The sequence below is a fragment of the Mchenga conophoros genome, linkage group LG14 (genome assembly GCF_057382185.1).
Source record: "Mchenga conophoros isolate Kocher_MC1m ecotype Shallow Benthic linkage group LG14, M_conophoros_male_GT1.1, whole genome shotgun sequence".
NCBI lineage: Eukaryota > Metazoa > Chordata > Actinopteri > Cichliformes > Cichlidae > Mchenga > Mchenga conophoros.
Genome location: NC_140539.1, coordinates 29,697,237 through 29,719,750, shown reverse-complemented (window position 1 = coordinate 29,719,750; position 22,514 = coordinate 29,697,237). Strand labels below are relative to the sequence as shown.

The window sequence follows — 22,514 nt, the reverse complement described above, 5'->3', positions numbered from 1 at the left end:
TAAATAATACATTTGTTGTAAATAATTAAATGCAGGTATCTGAGAGAGTACACTTTTAAAGGAGTTGTCAATACAAAACTTAGCCTACCAAGAAATCATATAAGTTTGGTTTCAAAAACTGGCAGCAGAGTGTCAAAGTGCTGGCCACCCTGGTGTTTTGGTCCCTTTCAAGTGTGACTTGACCAAAGAGCAGTAGATTCTGGCCACGACTGTACTATGACCTGTAGTGGCTAATATTGTAATGGAAGTTAAAGCAGAGCTTTGAAATGCAAAATAGTGATGATCTTCAGAGGTATGTTTTCTTGGGACATTTTGTGCTCTTCACGAAGAACCAGCCATGGTTTAAATTCCATACATCAGTATTGCCATGTTTATATCAGTGTTATCTTAATATGAGTAAAGTGTTTGTGTTTAAAATGCAATTAAAAGGAAAGTTCAATGAGTCACAGTAAAAAGCATGAAATAAGAGAAAATCACGACTCTGAAAATGCAGAGAGGCGCTGAGCACATATTATGATGGCACTGGCAACATCTGTTTTTTCTAGAAGCTATCAGAGAAGAGAAAGCATGTCTGTCATTTCTCCACAACTGTTCCTAAAAGAGAAATCCAATTTAAAATACTCCAACTGCTGCAACTAATACTACTGCCACAAATAATAATAAATAAAGTTAATGATAATGAGGTTTTTTCTGCTGTGTCATGCTGAGATGACACCAAGAAACTAGGCGAGCAGCCAGTTTATGTTACTCTATAACCGAATTGCAATTCATCATCCATTATAACTCTGTACACATGACTCTGTGTCAAAGTTCATTTTTATCAGTATAATAATGTAACAATACTTAGTGTAGTTTTATTTTATTTTATATGGATCGTTTATGGAAATTTGTTTCTACCCTAACCTAATTCTAACTACCGGTAAGTAACAAAGTAACTAATTACTTTTAAAAATAAGTAATCAGTAATTAGTAACTACTTACTATTTTCAAGTAACTTGACCAACACTGCTGATAACACATGAGAACAATAAACGTATCATTTTCAGTTGAAACCCACAAACTGAACGGTAATGTACACTCGTCTTTAGGTTTTTGATAGTTCGTCACTGTTTCTACGTCTAGTTGGTTGGAATGGAGGCGGAGTCAACGGGATCCGTTCTCCCTACCTAGTGCGCGCTCCCGACGCAGAGGAAACTAATTCTGTCGGGGATATCTATCTTGGCACGTCCCTCTCTTCAAACTTTTGGTGCGTGAGCTGGTTAGGGCTGTCTTTGATGGAGCGCTGGCGGGGCAGAGTGGCTCTGGTGACCGGAGCCTCGGTCGGGATCGGGGCGGCTGTAGCCGTGGAGCTGGTCCGGCTCGGTATGAAAGTGGTGGGCTGCGCCAGGGACGTGGGGAAAATACAGGTTTGCTCTGAAATAACAAACTCGATTTCGGAAGAGTTATGTTATGCCGGTGTTGTGCCAAAAAGTGATTGTCGGCCAAAAACTGATTTCCGGTATTTGCCAAAAACTGATTGCTCGTATTTAAACTGCTATAAGTAACTTGTTGGCCTATAATATGTGAAACATATGTCAAATGCATCCCTCATGGATGACACAAAGTCATATTGAGCCACAAACAACATTCGTGTAACAAGGTAGAAGCCGCAATCAGTTTTTGGCAGCGACTTTTATAGAACCTTTATTTATGCAGTTAAAAAAAATCTCATTAACATTAAAAATGTCTTTTGTAAGAGTAAGACAGCAGAAATGGCAGCAAATATTACAATAGTTCTGTAAAAATATTGTAAGTGGGGAAAAAGGACCGGATTGGTTATAATGTGAGTACAATAACACAGAGTTATAAAGATACTTGAAAAAACAGATAATCTTTTAATTCTATATATAACCCCTTTGTAAACGCTGTTCACCGAAGTCTATTTACCAACATACGTAAAGATATTACACATAAAAAATACACGGAAACATTGGAAATCACTTTTTGGCAGGCAAATCACTTTTTGGCAGTTTTCTCTGTTAGCAGTAGTTTACCGTTTTCTTGCGTCTTTTTTGTACATCAAGCTAGTTACCGTTACAACATTCACTTTCGGTAACACAGGAAGTTACCAAAATAAAAGCACAAACGTTCAAGGTTCAAGGTTCTTTATTTGTCACATGCATAGTTATACAAGTATAAGTTATACTTATACTTGTAACCCGTGTCAGGCTACATTTCACTGTATAACACACAGTGAAATGTAGCCTGACACGCTCCTCGACATGTGCAAAAATGGGGGGGAGAACATATAGTATATACATTGGGTGAATGTGCAGTAGTAGTAGCAAGCAGGTGAATTCTGTACATTAATATGAATAGACATCTGACATCTGACTATTTTACAGAATAGTTATATTACGTGTTGTTGAGCTAGCTTTACATATCCGCCGTTACACTGTTTGTTTTACAGTAAATCATTTATGCTGTATATATTGGTCTATATGCATGGTTTAAAATAAGCTGCACAATACCAGATCCAAGCTGTGTACTATGCAGTAAAATAAAAAAAATGGTATAAACAGTATGTTGGCACTTGGCAGTATAGGAGACGGAAGTCAGACATGATAACTTACATACTGATGAGTTGTGTAAATCCACAAAGAGCAGTATACCTCGGGTAAACAGCCACAGCACAGGTCAGCTGATCACAGCCTGTAGACAAATCTGCTGGAGCTCTCAATAGAGCCTATTGTGACTCCTGATTCCTTTCCACACACTGCTATAACCACTACAGTGATCTTAGGGTTCTCAAATCTGCAAATCCCATTTTAGCCCCTGACTATACTCATATAGTATATTAATAATAATTATATAATGATGTATTGTATTCATATTATTAAATTAGTATATGTATATTCTGTTTAGATGTAGAGGCAGACTCATCCATCTACAATGTAGGCTGCAGCAAATAGAGCTATAAGTTCATTTGTTTGTCTATGCTTGTGTTCTCACTATCGTTCAGGTGTTCATTAGAGTTTATGTTTAAATTAAGTTTTCATTTCCATGACTAATTTTGCTATTATGTTAAAGTTGTATGAGGTTGGGTTTCCTTTGTAAAATAATTGAAAACTCCTTATCTTCTTACTTTTTTGCTTTGAATTCATTTCAGAGTCTGGAAAATGTATCTTTTATCTTAGTAAAGAAGTTTAATCCATAATTCAACTTTTACCAGAGTATTTTTACCACAAGAATCTGAATGCAAAGGTGATTATCAAGGTATCGTCTTTTCCTTTTTGTTTTCAGAAACTGGCAGCAGAGTGTCAGAGCGCCGGTCACCCTGGTGTTTTGGTGCCTTTCAAGTGTGACTTGACCAAAGAGGAGGAGATTCTGTCCATGTTCGCCACGATCAAAGAGCAGCACAAAGGCGTGGACGTGTGCATCAATAACGCTGGCTTGGCTCATCCAGAGGCGCTGCTAAATGGCAAAACCAGTGGCTGGAAAAACATGTGGGACGTAAGAACTCAGAGTTATTTTAGAAAGAAAATATTCCTGGTTGGTATGCAATATAATATTGATAACATATGTTATATGTTGTTGTGTGCTACATATGAAAGCATTCACAGGAGTGGTTTCCCAGCAGAATACTGTATTCTAATGAAATGATAAATTGAGTCATCATCATTTTTTAGAATGAGATAGATGTCTTTTATTTATACAAAAAGTTGGATAAATAGTGTGTTAAAATGTCAAACTATGAAAATCCCCATCTGGTTAAAATAAATACACAATCACAATAGATGAGAAAGATAAAATATTATGCAAAACTGGCTAAAGGCTTTCACTTGGTGTTCGCTCTCTCTGCGTAGAGTATCACCTCCTGTTGCAACACACAGTGATGTTTTTGTGTAGCATATGTGTTGTAATAAAAACTGTATTTACTCGCTAAATTATGTCTCTGTATTCACTCACTGTGTCTTTAGGGATTCACTAGCTTAGCTTAGTTTTTAAATTTTTTATTTTAATGATATTGAATTCGAGACTCGGTTTTGCATCCTTGAAAACTCTCTAGCTAGCCAGCCTCCTGTAGTCAGTGCAGCCGAAGGTAGAAGGTAGCGCAGGCCCCATTAGGTGTCCCCCGGCAGACTGTCGAGTAGCTGGGGAAACAGGATGGCTGGATGACGGGGAGGAGGTATCATAGCCCCCGGTACACTACCAACCTGTTCATGTGGCTAACTACTTTTCCCCACTCAATGACACACTCGCAGGAGATCAGACTCTAGGAATTGGCGATTCTGTTTTAAGACATGTTGGCTAAGGGTAAATGCAAATTCAGTAAAATATTAAAAATCAACAAAAATCGACTTAAATGTTAAAAAAGTCACAAAGAAAGAACAATACAGTATCCTCATGAGCACCGAAGAGTAAAACATAAACATTAGGTCTCTCTCTTCCGAGTCTCTGTTAGTACATGAATTAATAATTGATCAACAAATCGATTTACTCTGCCTTACAGAAACCTGGTTACAGCAGGATGATTATGTTAGTTTAAATGAATCAACACTCCTGAGTCTCATTTACCATCAAAATCCTCGAGGCACAGGCTGGGGGAAGGTATGCCTGCAATTTTCCACACCAGCTTATTAATTAACCAAAGACCAAGACATACTTTTAACTCATTTGAAAGCCTGATGCTTAGCCTTGTCCACCTCAGCTGTAAAACTCAAAAAAACAGTCGTATTTGTTATCTTCTATTGTCCACCTGGGCCTTACACAGAGTTTCTGTCTGATTTTTCTGAGTTTTTAACTGATTTAGTGCTCTGTTCAAATAAAATAATTATTATGGGTGATATCCATGTAAATGTTACAAATGACAGTCTCAATCAACGTGGTATTTAATATTTTATTAGATTCAATTGGCTTCCCTCAAAAGGTGAAAAAATTGACGAAAAGCACCGTTGAGCAAAGTATTCCTTTAACGTCAACTAGGAATGACTTAATGAATTTATTCACAAATCAAATTTTAACAATTAGAGAAAAAATTACTCATAATGATCTCACAGATCTAACATTATCTACACATACTTTGAGTACCATTTGTATTTATTTAGTCTTTTTTTCCAATTGACCTTTCTGAGTTAACATAAGTAATTACTTCCTCCAAACCATCAACATGTCTTATAGACCCCATTCTTACAAGACTGCTGAAAGACTGTTGCCTATGTACTTCAGGCCTTCAAGCTGGCAGTAGTTAAACTTAAAAAGCCGTTACTTAAAAAGCCATCTCTTGACCCTGTGGTTTTAGATGTTTATAGGCCAATTTCTAACCTTTCATTTCAAAAATTGTCAAACAGCTAATAGATCATATGCAGACAAATGGCTTATTTGAAGAGTTTCAATCAGGTTTCAGAGCTCATCAAAATACAGAAACGCCTTTAGATAAGTCCCAAAAAATTGATTCTGATCATCTGGACGTAGCATCTCAGTGGGAGAAACGTTTCGTCACTCATCCAAGTGACATCTTCAGTTTCAGATGACCCAACCTCATAAACAGTACCTTTGCACAATGACTGAAACCAGCCCACTGAATGAAAAAAATGGGCTGTGAGGTCAGCTCCTGGATTATTACTATCCAAACTGGCATGACCAAAGATCAACAACCGCTGAACAAAGACCATCGCTGAACCAATTTTACAATGCTGTGATTGCAGCCATTTGCTAACTCACTTTTAGTGAATTTTACAAATGATCTTCTTGGCCCCTGACAGTAGTCAGTCTAGCTTATCCTGCTAGACCTCAGCGTTCGATAATGTTGACCATAATATTCTATTAGAGCGATTAGAACATGCTGTAGGTATTACAGGTACTGCACTGAAGTGGCATGTATCATATCGATCAAATAGCATCCAATTGTTCTGTAGTTTCTGTGCCAGGACCAGTTTACATGCTTCCCTTAGGCAGTATCATCAGAAGGCATAGGATGAATTTTCACTGCTATGCAGATGACACCCAACTTTATCTATGCATGAAGCCAGATAACACACCAATTAGTTTGATGTGTGTTAGAAAAATGTCTTAAAGGCATACAGACCTGGATGACCTCCAATTTTCTGTTTCTAAATTCACAAAAAACTGAGGTTATTGTACTCGGCCCTAAAATTCCTAGAAATATGGTATCTAACCAGATACTTACTCTGGATGGCATTGCTTTGGCCTCCAGTAACACTGTGAGGAACCGTGGAGTCATTTTTAACTAGGATATTTCCCTTAATGTACATTTTAAACAAATATGTAGGACTGCTTTTTTTCCATTTGCACAGTATCTCTAAAATTAGAAATATCCTGTCTCAGAGTGATGCTGAAAAACTAGTTGATGCATTTATTACTTTTAGGCTGGATTAGTGTAATTCATTATTATCAGGAAGTCCTAAAAATGCACTGAAAAGCCTTCAGTTAATCTAAACTGCTGCAGCAAGAGTACTGACAGGGACTAAAAGAGAGAGCATATTTCTCCTATACTGGCTTCCCTTCATTGGCTCCCTGTTAAATCCAGAATTGAATTAAAAAATCCTGCTCCTCACATACAAGGTCTTAAATAATCAGGCCCCATCTTATCTTAATGATGTCATAGTATTGTATCCTTGCATTAGAGCACTTCGCTCTCAGACCACAGGCTTACTTGTGGTTCCTAGAGTATTTAAAAGGTGAATGGGAGCCTTCAGTTTTCAGGCCTTTCTTCTGTGGAATATGGGAGACAGACACTATCTCTACTTTTAAGATTAGGCTTAAAACTCCTTTTTGCTAAAGCATATAGTTAGGGCTGGATCAGGTGACTCTGAATCCTCCCTTAGCTATCCTGCAACAGGTGTAAGCTGCTCTCTTCCACAGCATGTCTTTTATCCTGTTTTCCTTCTCTCACCCCACCTGGTCGCGGTCCCTGAGCCTGGATCTGGTGGAGGTTTCTTCCTGTTAGAAGGGAGTTTTTCCTTCCCACTGTCACCACTTTGCTTGATCATAGGGGGTCATTGTATTGTTGGGGTTTTTTCTCTGTATGTATTAGGGTCTACCTTAAAATATAAAGCACCTTAAGGCGACTGTTGTTGCGATTTCATTCTGTATAAATAAAATTGAATTGAATTAAAAGAATTTGTTCATCTTGAGTGCAAATAGCAACAAGGAAAAGTATCATTTTGATGCATTGATTACATATATTTGTTTTACCGTTTATTTCACTGCTGGTTTCTTACAGGTGAACGTTCTTGCACTGTGTATCTGTGCACGTGAAGCTTATCAGTCAATGAAAGAGAGAAATGTGGACGATGGGCACATCATAAACATAAACAGGTGCAGTTTTATTTTACTGATGGACAGTGATGGGTATGCTTGTGCAGTTTACACAAACATCTTATAATTCAGTCATTCTTTTGGCAACTCTGCACAATGGACTTTTCTCACAGCACACATTGTATCTCCCCCTTTAAGAACCCTACTATAGCCAATGAGTGTTTTTATTACTGGTAGGTCCAATAAAAATAAATACCAGACTGCTGTGTCAATAACAATATATTAGAACCAAAAGGGACATCTTCATATTGCTTTCATTGGCCAGCTAGCAGTTCAGAACTAAAAGATTTTTGAGTTTACTATGAAAATCATCAAGAAAAATGAAACCAAATCTAATTGCCAGAACCGAGAAATGTTTTGCTTTTTTTAAATCTCAAAACACAAGTACCTTCCTGGTTATACATTATATAGAAACCTTTAAATTACAGCACAACAGCATAGTGATGCAGTGGTTAACACTGTTATCTCACAACTTATCTCACAAATCCAGCATCTGGCCAGTGTCTTTCTCTGTGTAGTTTGCATCTTCTCCCTGTGTCTGCAGGAGTTCTCACCTTCCCACATAGTCCAAAGACATGCAGTAAGTTGGGTTAGTTTAGTTGAACTGTGTCTGTGTCTCTGTGTCCTGTGACAGACTTGGGACCTGTCTGTGCTGTACCCGAGGCTCCTGGACCCTGAATTAGATAAGCAAAAGAAAACAGGTGGATGTTAAACGATATAGAAACTGTTGCCATTGTTGTTATAACACTTGTAAATATCCTCTGTTGCAGTGTGTGCGGCCATCAAGTGTTTCCTAATGCTGACGGACATTTCTACACCGCCACCAAGTATGCTGTAACTGCGCTGACTGAGGGCCTGAGGCAGGAGCTGCGTGCAGAAAACACTCATATCCGGGCCACAGTAAGCTTTTGAAAGACACTGTAACCAGCTCCAAAGTACCTTTAACACTAATGTCAGCTGTTATGAGATGCACACAGAGTACTTCTTGAAGAATCCTCATTAATAATGTCATTTTGCAGAGCATTTCTCCTGGCGTTGTGAAGACAGAATTTGCATACCGCGTCTACAGAGACAATTCTGATAAAGCAGCTGCTGTATACACTAAAAATAAGGTAAAATCATTATTCCTTCATTTCCTACAATCGCTACAGTATTGTTGATATGATTACTATTAAAATTTCATTAAGCACTTTTCACTTCTTTGATAGTCTCTGGAAGCAAAAGACCTCGTCCATGCCGTCACATATGTGCTCAGTGCCCCTCCTCATGTTCAGGTTTGAGATTTTCTCTCATTTTCCTCTTTTTTGTGACCTTTTGAACTTTTCTATTTTCCATTTTAAATATCAGCAGTTTAGTCATAAGATAACATTCATCTATCTTTTCTTTCAGATTGGGGAGATTTTGCTTGAAAGTCTGTAGCAGGTGTCATGCAACTTGGCCTTGAGACCCATCCCAATCTTTACATCAAAGTAGTGTGACCGGCTCTCCTTACTTCTCAACACTGTCAGATTGTAATCAATTCACAGAAGGATAAAATAAAGGAAACTCATCCAGCTGTTTTCTGTCTAATTGTCTTCTTATCAAAGGTCCCTGTGGTACCTTTTTACAAGCGTCCTACTGGCCAGCAAGGAATGCCCATGAAAACACTTTAATTAATGACAGCTTCCTTCTTATTGTAACAGATCTCAGTTGCTGGATAGTATTTAAGCTCTAAGAGTGTTTTTACTGTTAAGCAGATGTTCATTTCAGCAGGTTAGAACCTTAGCTGGTTTGGGGGGGGGGGGGGGGGGGGTGTCATGGAGCAACCGTACAAGTCATAAGGGCCTAAAGACTGATGAACAAAGGTCACTTACCAATGTATGTTCTCCAACCAGTTGGTGAATGGTTGCTGGAAGTTGTTGGCAGTCACTAGGTAAAATTCGTGGCAAGGAGGTATATGGTGCTGTACTAAAACCTCTGTGTGGATCCTTTGTATGGTAGCAGATTTCTACACTCTCCGGGAGTTTGTGTGGATGATGCAAATATGTCTACAAGCACTCACCAAATTGCTGAGTGTCTTGACACTTTGACACTGCTCCGCAAGCACAATGCTCCATTGTCAAGGATGCAATAGAGAACTGTTTGCTAGTGTTCATTTTTGGCTCTAATAAACAATACATTTGGTGTAAATAAACAAACGCAGGTATCTGAGAGAGTAAGCTTTTAAAGGAGCTATCATGTCAATATAAAACTTTGACTACCAAGAAAACATAAGTTTGACTTAAAAAACTGGCAGCAGTGTCAAAGTTCTGGCCACCTTGGTGTTTTGGTCCCTTTCAAGTGTGACTTGACCAAAGAGCAATAGATTCTGGCCATGACCAATGTTCCCTCTAATTTTTCACGTATCTGAGCGACCACACAAACTCCCTGAGCGGTCCCTTGGACCACTGTGAGCAACATTAGACGTGTGCACTGTGGTTATGCCAGCATCGAATCCATCCAAGGTTTATTAAAATAATCAAATTACAGCATTTACATTTATGTTAGACTACTATTAATTAACTGCTTTAGCCCACTTACAATGAAAATTTAAAAAAAAAAAATCTTGTTCATGACCTGTGTAGTATGTTAACACTTTTGGAAGTAAAAATAACTTGAATTCCAATTTTGAAAACAAAACTTTTTTTTTTTTTTTATAAAGCTCTGACTTGAATTATGAGTATGGGTCTGTGTTCTGGGAGAGAGTCCTGTAACTCTGTCTGCAAAATACAGTATATAATGACCAATGTTGGACAATTAACAATTAAATGTTGGACAATTTATTTTTTTAAATAAACATTTCAAACTATTTACAGAACAATCAGCTGTTCTGCATTAAATCTGATGCCACACAAATTATTTGTGTCACTCCAAAAAATAATTTCTGTCCACTATGAGATAAAAGAGAACAACAGCCTGATACCTGCAGGCCTGACAACAGGAGATGTATCACTCCTGTAACACCTGTAACATTCAGCAGTCGCCTCATTGTTCTGACACACAAAACAAAACTATTGACTACACTACACACTAACTACACAAGATTTGCGCTAAACGTCGCAAATCTCTCACGTCTCAAAACACCGCCGTCACTCCTAAAACTTCCCCCTTCCTAAACAACTAAATGCCATGTTGCTTTATCATTTTTTGATTGGTCGACATGGTACATTTTTCGACCAATAGCAATAGGGGTTTTTTTTTTGGTGTTGTTTTTGCTCACAGGCGGAGAGTGCTTTTGAGGTTTTCTTTATAAAACACAGTTTTTACTGTTTCTTCCCGCAGTAAATATAAACAACGATAGTATTGACTATGTGCACGTTAGCATATGCTACTTCCGGTGCGGAAACTCCTGTGGGGAGCTTTGCTTCCGGTGTCCTATTCGCGCCTGGTTTACGGTCCAAAACAAGTTAAGCAAATGAATCAAGTGGCGATTTACTTTTCTATAGATGTCTTGGGCATTTACCCAATATATCTGTAAATGATGTTCATCGACTTGTCGATATTTTTCCCCCGCGCCTCAGAGCAAAAGAGAAAAGGGATTCAAATGTTATATTTCTCAGCTGTCCCTCGTTTATCGTGGGTGTTATGTTCTAAAAATAACCAGCGATAGGTGAAATCAAGTAGCCAATTTTATTTTTTGACAGTGCAAAACGTTTGGTGGACATGGTGGACATACAGTACTGCACCTCAGAGTCACACTGCTAGCGATCAATGCAGCGATTCTGTACTGTACAGGAGAGACGTCACGGAGGAGATCGTCTGCAGCGATCAGGACACAGGACAAAATGTGATGTAAAAAAAAAAAGCATGCAAACTTGCACTAAAAAAATCCGTGAAACAGCGAGGTGAAAGGTGAACCGCGTTACAGCGAGGGACCGCTGTAATTTTGAAGGTAAGTCACAACATACCCTTCATAAATACTAATGTATAGAAACCGTTACCAGCAATCATTCATTTTTTGTGTGGCTTTTTTCACGGTTTGTTAACATGCCGTGTAGGCGTGTACTTGACTAGCTGATATCGACATAACGGGGGAAACATCTGGTTTGACTATTCTTCAGCTGTAGTTTGAATGCTGAACATTTGCCTGTTTAAATCATAAGACCAGTGACTATACAGAGATGTGCTTCTGAATGTGGACGATGTGTCTTCTGCTGCAGTAATGCAGTTCTGCTTGTGTTGAGTGATGTAAACAACTGATTGATCTAAACGCTTTAAACGTCAAAATTGATCATTAGATTTTTTATGACACAACAGCGGTGAGTGTTCCCACCTTCTCCTCTTTGTAACTTTCCGTTTTCGAGTTTTGGACATGATTTTGGAGTATATCTTCGCAGTAGCGATTGACCGCAAAGTAAAGCTACCGGAAATGCACTACCCCACATCCGGTCTCAAACCAGGAAGTTAGCATTGTCTCGTGCACATAGTCAATTCAGGAAGAAAACCAAACATTGCATATATTTTTTTATCATAACTCCAGTTTTACTTGGCCTATCAACACAATTTAAAAACTGGTATAAAGTTCACACTTTTTCTGTCAGTTGTTCCGTCTGTCCTGCTCACATCTCCAATGGTTGTACAGGTTGTCATTAACGTGGCTTCACTCCACATCAGCCACGCTGCTTTGCTAGCTAAAACACCGGTGTCGTCACATAAGGACGCTGTCATAGCCTGTCAATGACGTTCATTAGCTGCGTATATATATGAATGTGAATCGCATCATTGGCTGGACTATGGGATAAGGTGGCATCGTTCTAATCCCATACGGGATCAGCCAGTCACTTTCTGACTAACACTGCAAAACAGAATTGTTAAAGTATTTGTTTTAAGTTCAATTCAGGTTAGATTTTTTTTTGGTGCACAACGCAGATTTTCTGTGCGCAGAGACCGTGCCAGCAGTGCACAATTGCGCACGCACGCAGCTTAGAGGGAACATTGGCCAGGACTGTACTATGACCATAGCTGGACTGGCCATCAGGCATACCGGGCATTTGGCATCAGGCCGATGGTGATTTTTCATTTTTATGGGCCGGTGATTTTTTTCTTTTCTTTTCTTTTTATTTTTTTGTAACGGTAGAAACAATGAAAGGTGGTGCATTGGCCAGATGCTGGTCGATGTGTAAAAATAACTCAGTTGTTTGGTGGCGGCTATGGCGGAGCTTCCACAGAGGCCAGCATGTGGATGAGGGAAGGGGAGGCAGGAGAAGGAGAGACAAGTGTCAGGTGAACTGAACTTAGAGTAAGAAGTTATGACCTGCAGTCAGTCTGGGTCAGATATAAACCAAGTTTAGGTGGAGTTTATTTTCGTTCTGCTGACTTTTTACAGTCAGTGACAATAACTCGTACTGCGTACTAGCTAGCATGACAGAGTTTCTATACAGCTGGGTGGGTGCTATGATGTTACTGATGTAGCTTGCCATCGCCAGTGTGTGAATGGGTGAATGACTGAATGTAGTGTGAAGCGCTTTGGGGTCCTTAGGGACTAGAAAAGCGCTATACAAATGCAGGCCATTTACCATTTACTGATAGTGAACTTTATTTTATTCATAAGGTTAGTTAGTAGAGTTGCCAACCGTCCTGTAAAAATTAAATCGTCCCGCATTCAGAGAAAATTTTGTGTTGAGCTGAAAAGGAACAGTTTGTCCCAGACTTCAGCTACAATAGAAAAAGACACAAAGCTGGAGTTATTCTGTCGTTAAGCTGCACAGTTGCCTCTTCTCCTCTCATTCTCTCCCCCTCTCTCTGTTGTTGCTACTTCAATCATGAAACTGACCAATGATCAGCTGATCGGCTTTTCTCTCTTGCTTGTTTATCTCCCACTTTGCGCCAGAAAGCGGAAACCGGCGGATGTCGTGCTAAACAACAGCAGCAAGTTTAAGATCAGCTGTTGTTAGAATTTATTTAATATTACTTTCTAGTATCAGCTAATGTTTGCTGGCGCCACAGCTGTAAAAGCTGCTGGTCATGATGTCGGTTTGGATATCCTGGTGAGAGGGAAACATGAAGATGAAACCAGGAGATGTCCTTACTGAATCAGAGCTGAACTGTTTCTGAGAGACACATAACACCAGGATCCTTTTCTAAGTAGCTTACAGCTGGTAACTGTGCAGGGGTGGCTCTAGCAAAGTTTTGCCAGGGGGCCAGGTAGGGCATTAACAGGGAAAGGGGGGCACAAAGAAATACTTTTCTTTCTTATTCTCATTTAAAACCAGAGGTGTGGACTCGAGTCACATGACTTGGACTCGAGTCAGACTCGAGTCATTAATTTTATGACTTTAGACTTGACTTGAAAAAATGTTCTAAGACTTGTGACTTGACTTGGACTTTTACACCAATGACTTGGGACTTGAATTGGACTTGAACCGGTTTACTTGAAAAGACTTGATATTTTACCCCAAATATAAAATTTAACATGCATATTATATGGAGATTGAAAATGTGACGTCATTCACGGGTAGAACCGCAAAGGATTCTGGGAACTCGTGGCAAGCGGTACTAGCGCACGCAGGCTTTCAATTAAAATCAGTCACACAGCGATAAAAAGAAACACAAAAATGTCAAGAAGCTGTTGTATTATTAACTGCAATAGCCGGTCGCATGACAGCCACGGGAAGCCGACGGGTAAAGAGATCGGTTGTTATCGGATTACGTCGTTGAAGAGAAATTGTTCGAGCCATGTTTCCGAAGTAACAAAGACGCGACGGATGGCCTGGATTGCAGCCATTCAAAGACCAAATATAACGTCCCAGAACACTCCAGCTCACAGGTTAGTCTGCTCCAAGCATTTACACAAAGGTCAGTCTGCTGTTGTAGTTAATGCGTCATTTTTCTTAACATAATTGGTGATATAGGTTACAAGCAAGTCTGGCGCTGAACAGAAATTGTCGCGCTATGCTCCTTTATTTATTGTGCATAAATAGTAAATTGTCCTGACACAATATTGCGTTTCGCTTCTGTTATTATGGTACATTGACAAAAACACATACTTTTATTCACAGGATAAAACAGGTTTTTTGTATCACTAATTGCCCAGTACGATTACAGCATACAATATTATTGTCACTGCTACATTTCTGTGATGCTACCAGAAATTATTTCCACTACTAATTAATTACCATTGAGCTCAAAGGTTATATTAATAAACGGTTAACGAATGTGTATTTATGAAGACGATTTGTGAGACTGGTAAACTTATGATACGTACGATGGTCTTTCGTTCTACACGGTGCATTTCAAGGTCCTGCACCCATCCGTCGGTAAACTGTACCTGGGCTTGTTGCAGTGACCGGAAGTTACTAAACTTCATGAGTGTATGCACTCACTCCAAGAACCGTATGATTATAAATATGCATATAAATATGCTAAGATGAGATAGCTGACTTCATCTAACTAGCAAATGTTGTCCAGGCTACGTTGGTGATACAGTTTTTTTTAATGTGTATGATATTTTTGTCATGCGATTTTAAAGCTGGTCCTACAAGCGCATCCAAGAATAACATGCAGCTTATCTCAGAACTGTCGGTGAAAATTATTCTTGGAGCTAGGTTTAATTGAGCTGCATTTTATAGAGGTGCAATTTCACAATTTGTGTATATTTTCTAAGTTCACTATTTTGTACGTGTTGAGAAAAACACAGATTTTAAAATTACATGGTCTAATATTTACATTTAGCATATAACTGCAACATTATTTTTTCGTTTGTTTTTTTTTAAAGACTCGAAAGGACTTGAAATTCAAAGTTTCAGACTTGTGACTTGACTCGGACTTTTACACCAGTGACTTGAGACTCGACTCTGACTTGCCTGACATTACTTGAGACTTGACTTGAGACTTGAGGATAAAGACTTGAGACTTACTTGAGACTTGCAAAACAATGACTTGGTCCCACCTCTGTTTAAAACATCTAGCTCTTATTAAATAGTTATCTGAATCTGGGGCAGGGATAGCTCAGTAGGTAGAGTGGTGGCCCCATGATCGGAAGGTCGGGGGTTCGATTCCCCTGAACAGCTGAGCAAGATACCATCCCTACACACTGCTCCCTGGGCGCCCAATGGCTGCCCACTGCTTCACTGAGTGAATGGGTTAAAGGCAGAGAGGAATTTCCACACGGGGATCAATAAAGTACACTTTCTGAATCTTACGACCAAAGTTTTTATCTGACGTAAAATGTATAGAAACCATACATTTTTTTTGTCCCAGTCCAGCCCTGACTATGACCTCTAGTGATTAATATTGCAAAGGAAGAACAGTAGGATGCAAAAGTTTGGGCAACCTTGTTAATAGTCATTATTTTCCTGTATAAATCGTTGGTTGTTACAATAAAAAATGTCAGTTAAATATATCATATAGGAGACACACACAGTGACATTTGAGAAGTGAAATGAAGTTTACTGGATTTACAGAAAGTGTGCAATAATTGTTTAAACAAAATCAGGCAGGTGCATAAATTTGGGCACCACAAAAAAAAAAAAAAAAAAAGAAATGAAATCAATATTTAGTAGATCCGCCTTTTGCAGAAGTTACAGCCTCTAAACGCTTCCTGTAGGTTCCAGTGAGAGTCTGGATTGTAGTTGAAGGTATTTTGGACCATTCCTCTTTACAAAACATCTCTAGTTCATTCAGGTTTGATGGCTTCTGAGCAAGGACAGCTCTCTTTAACTCACACCACAGATTTTCAATAATATTTAGGTCTGGGGACTGAGATGGCCATTCCAGAACATTGTACTTGTTCCTCTGCATGAATGCCTTAGTGGATTTTGAGCAGTGTTTCGGGTCGTTGTCTTGTTGAAAGATCCAGACCCACCGCAGCTTCAGCTTTGTCACTGATACCTGGACATTGGTCTCCAGAATCTGCTGATACTGAGTGGAATCCATGTGTCCCTCAACTTTGACAAGATTCCCAGTCCCTGCACTGGCTACACAGCCCCACAGCATGATGGAACCACCACCATATTTTACTGTAGGTAGCAGGTGTTTTTCTTGGAATGCCGTGTTCTTTTTCCTCCATGCATAACACCCCTTGTTATGCCCAAATAACTCAATTTTTGTTTCATCAGTCCACAGCACCTTATTCCACAATGAAGCTGACTTGTCCAAATGTGCTTTAGCATACCCCAAGCGGCTCTGTTTGTTCCTAACTGTGGAAACAGACAGCTTAAATCTGTGAGACAGCTTTCTGTATCTTTCCCCTAAACCATGATGGTGAACAATCTTTGTCTTCAGGTCATTTGAGAGTTGTTTTGAGACCCCCATGTTGCTACTCTTCAGAGAAAATTAAAAGAGGAGGGAAACTTACAATTGACCCCCTTAAATGCTCTTTCTCATTATTGGATTCACCTGTGTATGTAGGTCAGGGGTCACTGAGCTTACCAAGCCAATTTGAGTTCCAATAATTAGTTCTAAAGGTTTTGGAATCAAGAAAATGACAGCAGTGCCCAAATTTATGCACCTGCCTGATTTTGTTTAAACAATTATTGCACACTTTCTGTAAATCCAATAAACTTCATTTCACTTCTCCAATATCGCTGTGTGTGTCTCCTATATGATATATTTAACTGACATTTTTTTACTGTAACAACCAACGATTTATACAGGAAAATAATGACTATTAACAAGGTTGCCCAAACCTTTGCATCCCACTGTAAAAGCAGAGCTGTGAAATGCACAATAGTGATGACCTTCATTGGTGTGTTTTCTTGGGACATTTTGTGCTCTTCATTAACAACCAGCCATGGTTTAAATTCCATACATCAGTATGTCCATGTTTATACCAGTGTTATCTTATTATGAGTAAACTGCTTGTGTTTAAAATGCAATTAAAGGGAAAGTTCAATAAGCCACAGTAAAAAGCATGAAACAAGATAAAATCAGAAATCTGAACATGCAGAGAGGCGCTGAGCACATATTGTGATGACACTAACATCATCTATTTCTTTCAGAGGCAATCAGAGAAGAGAAAGCATGTGTGTTGGTCTACAAACAAACTTGATATTTCTTTTATCCACACGTGTTCTTTAAAGAGAAATCCTATTTAAAATACTCCAACTGCTGCTACTAATATACTGCCACAAATAATAATAACAATAATAATAATAAAATTAATAATAATGAAGTTTTTTCTGCTGTGTCATGCTGAGATGAGACCAAGAAACTGGGATGGCAGCCAGTTTATGTTTATATGTTACTATAAAACCGGTGAGTTGCAATTCATCATCCATTATAACTCTGTAAACCTGACTCTGTGTAAAAGTTCATTTCTATCAGTTGGTGCACAAAAATGGCCGTTTAAAGTTTTAATTGTTAAAACAGGGTTTCTGTATCCAATATAATAACAATGTTTGGTGTAGTTTTTTATTTTACAAAAAAACCTCAAAAAAACAAAACAAAACCTTTCATGATTAAAAATTCAACTTCCTCAGAAGTTCTTAATTTGCGAGTCACAATTCTGGTATAAAGTATTACCAAATCACGCCTTCTTTCCTTCTTGGTTGTTGAGCTATGAAATGCTGATGACCTCCACAAGTTTTTCATTTGTCCAAAATGGAAGGACTCATCCTAAAAAAGCATTTCCCCCTGAAAGTTAAATGTCTCTTTGCTGCTGTATAGAGCATGACTGAGGAATTATTGATTCTTCCCATATTGTCTCTAATCTTAGCGAGGAAATCCTTGACAGAGGCCGAATGGTCACAAATACTTAATATTATACAGAATGTTACAAATTAATTAGCTCACTCACTTCAGTTTTTATTGTGGCAGTCATGTCAAGGTAGTTGTCCCCGGCAGAATTTGTTTCCCCTGCGTTGAGAGCACAGGCTTGGTTGTCCAAATCACAGACAAACAATATAAACACCAAAAAAATTGCTTCTTTTACATGCCTGAATGTGCACAAAATAGGTTTAAATGTTACACAAATTTCTTCAAGTCATAGGTTGTTCCATATTATGTCACTTTTTGCTTGATGCAATGTGCATAAAGTTAAAAGATTAAAAATAATAAAACCAATTTTTAAAAGAGGATTTTTCAAGTGATCCAATTTTAGATGGATTATGCAGAAAAAAATCTAATTGGGCTGAAAGGTCTATTGCTTTATAACGTATTCAGGTTGTGTATCATGTTTTTAAAATGAAATAATTACTTTTAAAAATACGTAATCAGTAAAGTAACTGGATAACCTTCTTGGAGAAGTAATAGTAACTACTTACTATTTTCAAGTAATTTGGTTGGAATGGAGGTGGAGTCAACTGGATCCGTTCTCCCTACCTGGTGAGCGCTCACGACGCAGAGGAAACTAATTCTGTCAGGGATATCTATCTTGGCACGTCCCTCTCTTCATACTTTTGGTGCGTGAGCTGGTTACAATTGTCTGTGATGGAGCGCTGGCGGGGCAGAGTGGCTCTGGTGACCGGAGCCTCGGTTGGGATCGGGGCGGCTGTAGCCGTGGAGCTGGTCCGGCTCGGTATGAAAGTGGTGGGCTGCGACAGGGACGTGGGGAAAATACAGGTTTGCTCTGAAATAACAAACTTGATTTCAGAAGAGAAACACTTAATGTAAAACTCTAATGCAAAGGACTTTTTAATGTTATGCAAATATGCAGTTATGTAGCTCTGTCAAGTGGACATCATATAATGGCTGTCAAGCGACAGACTTTTTGTTTTACAATAAATCATTTATGCTGTACATATTGGTCAATATGCATGGGTTAAAATGAGCTGCACAATACCAGATACAAGTAGTGTACTATGCAGCATAATGAACAAAATTATAAACAGTATGTTGGCAGTATAGGAGACAGAAGTCAGACATGATATCTTACATACATAAAAAAAAAAACCAGTTAAAAACTTTACTGTTTAAACAAGCTTTCTGTTGACCAATGCTTTTTACATTTTTATATTTTTAATTTACATTTAAACTCTATATTGTGTATACTGTGCATTTTGCTATTTATCGTATCTGTGTGCAGCGCTTTGTGACTACCTGTCTATGAAAAGCGCTTAATAAATAAACTTTACTTACTTACATACTGATGAGTTGTGTAAATCCACAAAGAGCAGTAAACCTCGGGTCAACAGCCACAGCACAGGTCAGCTGATCACAGCCTGTAGAGAAAAAAATCTGCTGGATCTCTCAATAGAGCCTATTGTGACTCTTGATTAATTTCCTCACACTCTTATAACCACTACAGTGATCCTACGGTTCTCACATCTGCAAATCCCATTTTAGCCCCTGACTATACTCATATATTCATTATTTTCATTCCCATGTCTAATTTTGCTATTATGTTGAAGTTGTACAAGGTTATGTTTCCTTTGCAAAATAATTGAAATGTCCCTATCTTCTTACTTTTATGCTTTGAATTCATTTCAGAGCCTGGAATTTTTCTCTTTTAACTTAGTAAAGGAGTTTAATCGATAATTCAACTTTTACCAGAGTATTTTTACCACAAGAATCTGAATGCGATGGTGACTATGAAGGTATCATCTTTTGCTTTTTGTTTTCAGAAACTGGCAGCAGAGTGTCAGAGCGCCGGCCACCCTGGTGTTTTGGTGCCTTTCAAGTGTGACTTGACCAAAGAGGAGGAGATTCTGTCCATGTTTGCAGCGATCAAAGAGCAGCACAGAGGCGTGGACGTGTGCATCAACAACGCCGGCTTGGCTCACCCAGAGCCGCTGCTAAGTGGCAAAACCAGCGGCTGGAAGAACATGATGGATGTAAGAGCTCAGTGTTATCTCCTGGATTGGTCTGCAGCGATGTTTGTGATTTCTTTCAAAGTAACATCAAGGGTGTCCCACCAGAACAATACATTAAAATAATAAATGTAACCTATCAGTGCTTTTAATGTTGCACCTGAGTAAGAATTAACACTGTGGGTTAATTTACACTTGTGCACAAGAAGAAATGATTAAATGTAAAGTTTTTTTTCTTCTTCTCGGTCTCTTGCAGGTGAACGTTTTTGGATTGAGTATCTGCGCGCGTGAAGCATATCAGTCAATGAAAGAGAGACATGTTGACGATGGGCACATCATAAACATAAACAGGTGCATTTTTATTTGCTGATGATCAACGACGGCCATGCCTGTGAAGTCTGATGATTTAAACATCTTTCAAATATCTTTGAATATAATCATGCTCAGATTCAGATTGAGATTATGAGCTTCTGTTGGTAACACTAATGGCAAACAAAGAACAATCAAAAGAACAAGATAAAATATACAAACAATAAGTTCACAGCGAACATGCAGACTTGAACAGAGAGGTTTTAAGTTGAGATTTCAACTGGGGGAGAGAACCAATGTTTCTTATATCTGGAGGTAGAAAGTTCCACAGGCTGGGAGCAGAGAGCTAAAAGCTCTGCTTCCCATGGTGCTGAGGGGGAAAGAAGGCAAGCTGGATAGAAGAAGAAGATCGAAGTGAGCGGGCAGAAGAGGTAGTGCTTGACAGGTCAGAAAGGTAAGGAGGAACAAGGTTATGAAGGGTCTTGAAGGTAATCAGATGAAACTTGTATGCCATTCAGAATTTCATAGGGAGCCAGTGACATTCCTGAAGGATATGGATGATGTGCTGGTATGCGGGCAGCGCAGTTTTGAACCAGTTGAAGCTTATGGAGGGATTTTTGGGGGAAACCATGCAAGAGAGAATTACAATAGACAGTGTGGGATGTAACTATACTATGATCAAGAAAGGATACAGACTGGGTGGAAAGAGAAGGATACAATCGGTCCGTGTTGCGTAGATGGAAATAGGCAGAACAAGTGAGATCATTAATGTGAGATTTATAGGATAGTGAGCTGTCTAGGATGATGCCAAGACTCTTAACCTAAAGTGAATGGAAACTGTGGAGATTTCAATAGTGAGAATGAAAAGATTTGCCTTTATTCCCAATATTGGGAATAAATAGGCATATTTGTGCACATTTTTGTATATTCAATCCTGGAATTCAGTTCAGTAGATGAGTTTGAGATGAGGAGGAAGAGGGTGACATTTTATTAAGATGCCAGTGGCGCTCACTCGTTTCATTTCTTTGGTAAAGAGGACTCCTCCTCCAAGGATAAAACACAGATGTGATCCTGAAATCAGATAAAAAATATGTTGGTAAATGCTGACCTAGTGAAATGTTCTTCTGTTGTAGTGTGGGTGGACATCATGTCTATCCCGTTCCCGATTTACATTTCTACATGGCGACCAAGTTCGCTGTAACCGCGCTGACTGAGGGCCTGAGGCAGGAGCTGCGTGCAGAAAACACCCATATCCGAGCCACAGTAAGGTTTTAAAGAACACTGATAAACCCAAAAAGTGCCCTTAAAACCAATTTCAGCTGCTATGAGACACATTTACAATACTTTCCGAAGTCGACACACAATCACACTTCTTTTACCTTTGTTTTTCTTTTGTTTTTTACAGAGCCTCTCTCCTGGTTTAGTGGACACAGAATTTGTATCACGGCTCCACAGCAATGAACCTGAAAAAGTAGCTGCTATGTACAGTGAATTTAAGGTATAATTATTAATCTCACAGTTTATAGATTGTTAATATGATTACTCTGATAAAAGTTATTAAGCATTTTTCACTTCTCTGACAGCCTTTGGAACCAAAAGACATTGCCAGTGCTGTCACATACGTGCTCAGCGCCCCGCCTCATGTTCAGGTTTGTAGGTTTTCTCTTATTTTCAACTTTTTAAATGTTCACTTATTGAATTTAGCTCATTAATATTGTAAATATCACCAGATTACTCAAAATAAGATAATATTTCTATAACTTTCCTTTCAGGTTGGCGACATTAACTTTGAAGCTGTGTAGCTGGTAACACAGTGCAGGCACACAATCCAGCCTCCACAACAAAGTGGTGTGAAACTCCTGACTGCTCAACACTGCTCTCCATTTATCCTCTGCTAAGAAAAAATAAATAAAAACCACCAACCATTACTGAGCACACTCCTACGTGATCCTAAAATGATAAAAAGCCAAGTCAAAGTTGAATTTTTCATCAAACAGAACTGTCAAAATGACTGTGAGAAAATTACCAAAATAAATTTTTCTAATGCGAATGAAGAAAGACTTGAGAATGTTTTTGTTCAATTCAGATGCACACTGACCTAAACTGAAATTGAACTCAACAGAATTAACAATAAACTGTTCTTATTAACTATGCCCTAGAGACTGGTAAGTGGCCTTTGTT

At 38.7% G+C, this 22,514-nt stretch overlaps 2 protein-coding genes and 1 long non-coding RNA gene across 3 annotated transcripts; 2 read left to right on the top strand and 1 right to left on the bottom strand.

Annotated features, from left to right (window-relative positions):
• Nucleotides 1-879: 879 nt before the first annotated feature.
• On the top strand, nt 880-8,875 carry LOC146560037 (dehydrogenase/reductase SDR family member 11-like). Its single transcript, XM_085243842.1, has 8 exons — nt 880-919; nt 1,123-1,406; nt 3,283-3,492; nt 7,226-7,320; nt 8,091-8,220; nt 8,340-8,432; nt 8,529-8,594; nt 8,710-8,875. Exons 1-8 carry the CDS (start codon nt 880-882, stop codon nt 8,737-8,739), a joined length of 948 nt encoding a protein of 315 aa, XP_085099968.1. The 3' UTR covers nt 8,740-8,875.
• On the bottom strand, nt 7,314-18,851 carry LOC146560036 (uncharacterized). The gene is made up of 3 exons (XR_014888198.1): nt 18,540-18,851; nt 18,074-18,132; nt 7,314-7,994 (listed from the first exon to the last, which is right to left on the bottom strand). It is a non-coding gene; the product is annotated as an uncharacterized LOC146560036 (long non-coding RNA).
• Nucleotides 18,633-22,486, top strand: LOC146560035 (dehydrogenase/reductase SDR family member 11-like). Its single transcript, XM_085243857.1, has 7 exons — nt 18,633-18,837; nt 19,839-20,048; nt 20,281-20,375; nt 21,467-21,596; nt 21,739-21,831; nt 21,917-21,982; nt 22,106-22,486. Exons 1-7 carry the CDS (start codon nt 18,706-18,708, stop codon nt 22,133-22,135), a joined length of 756 nt encoding a protein of 251 aa, XP_085099983.1. The 5' UTR covers nt 18,633-18,705; the 3' UTR covers nt 22,136-22,486.
• The last annotated feature ends 28 nt before the right edge of the window (nt 22,487-22,514 follow it).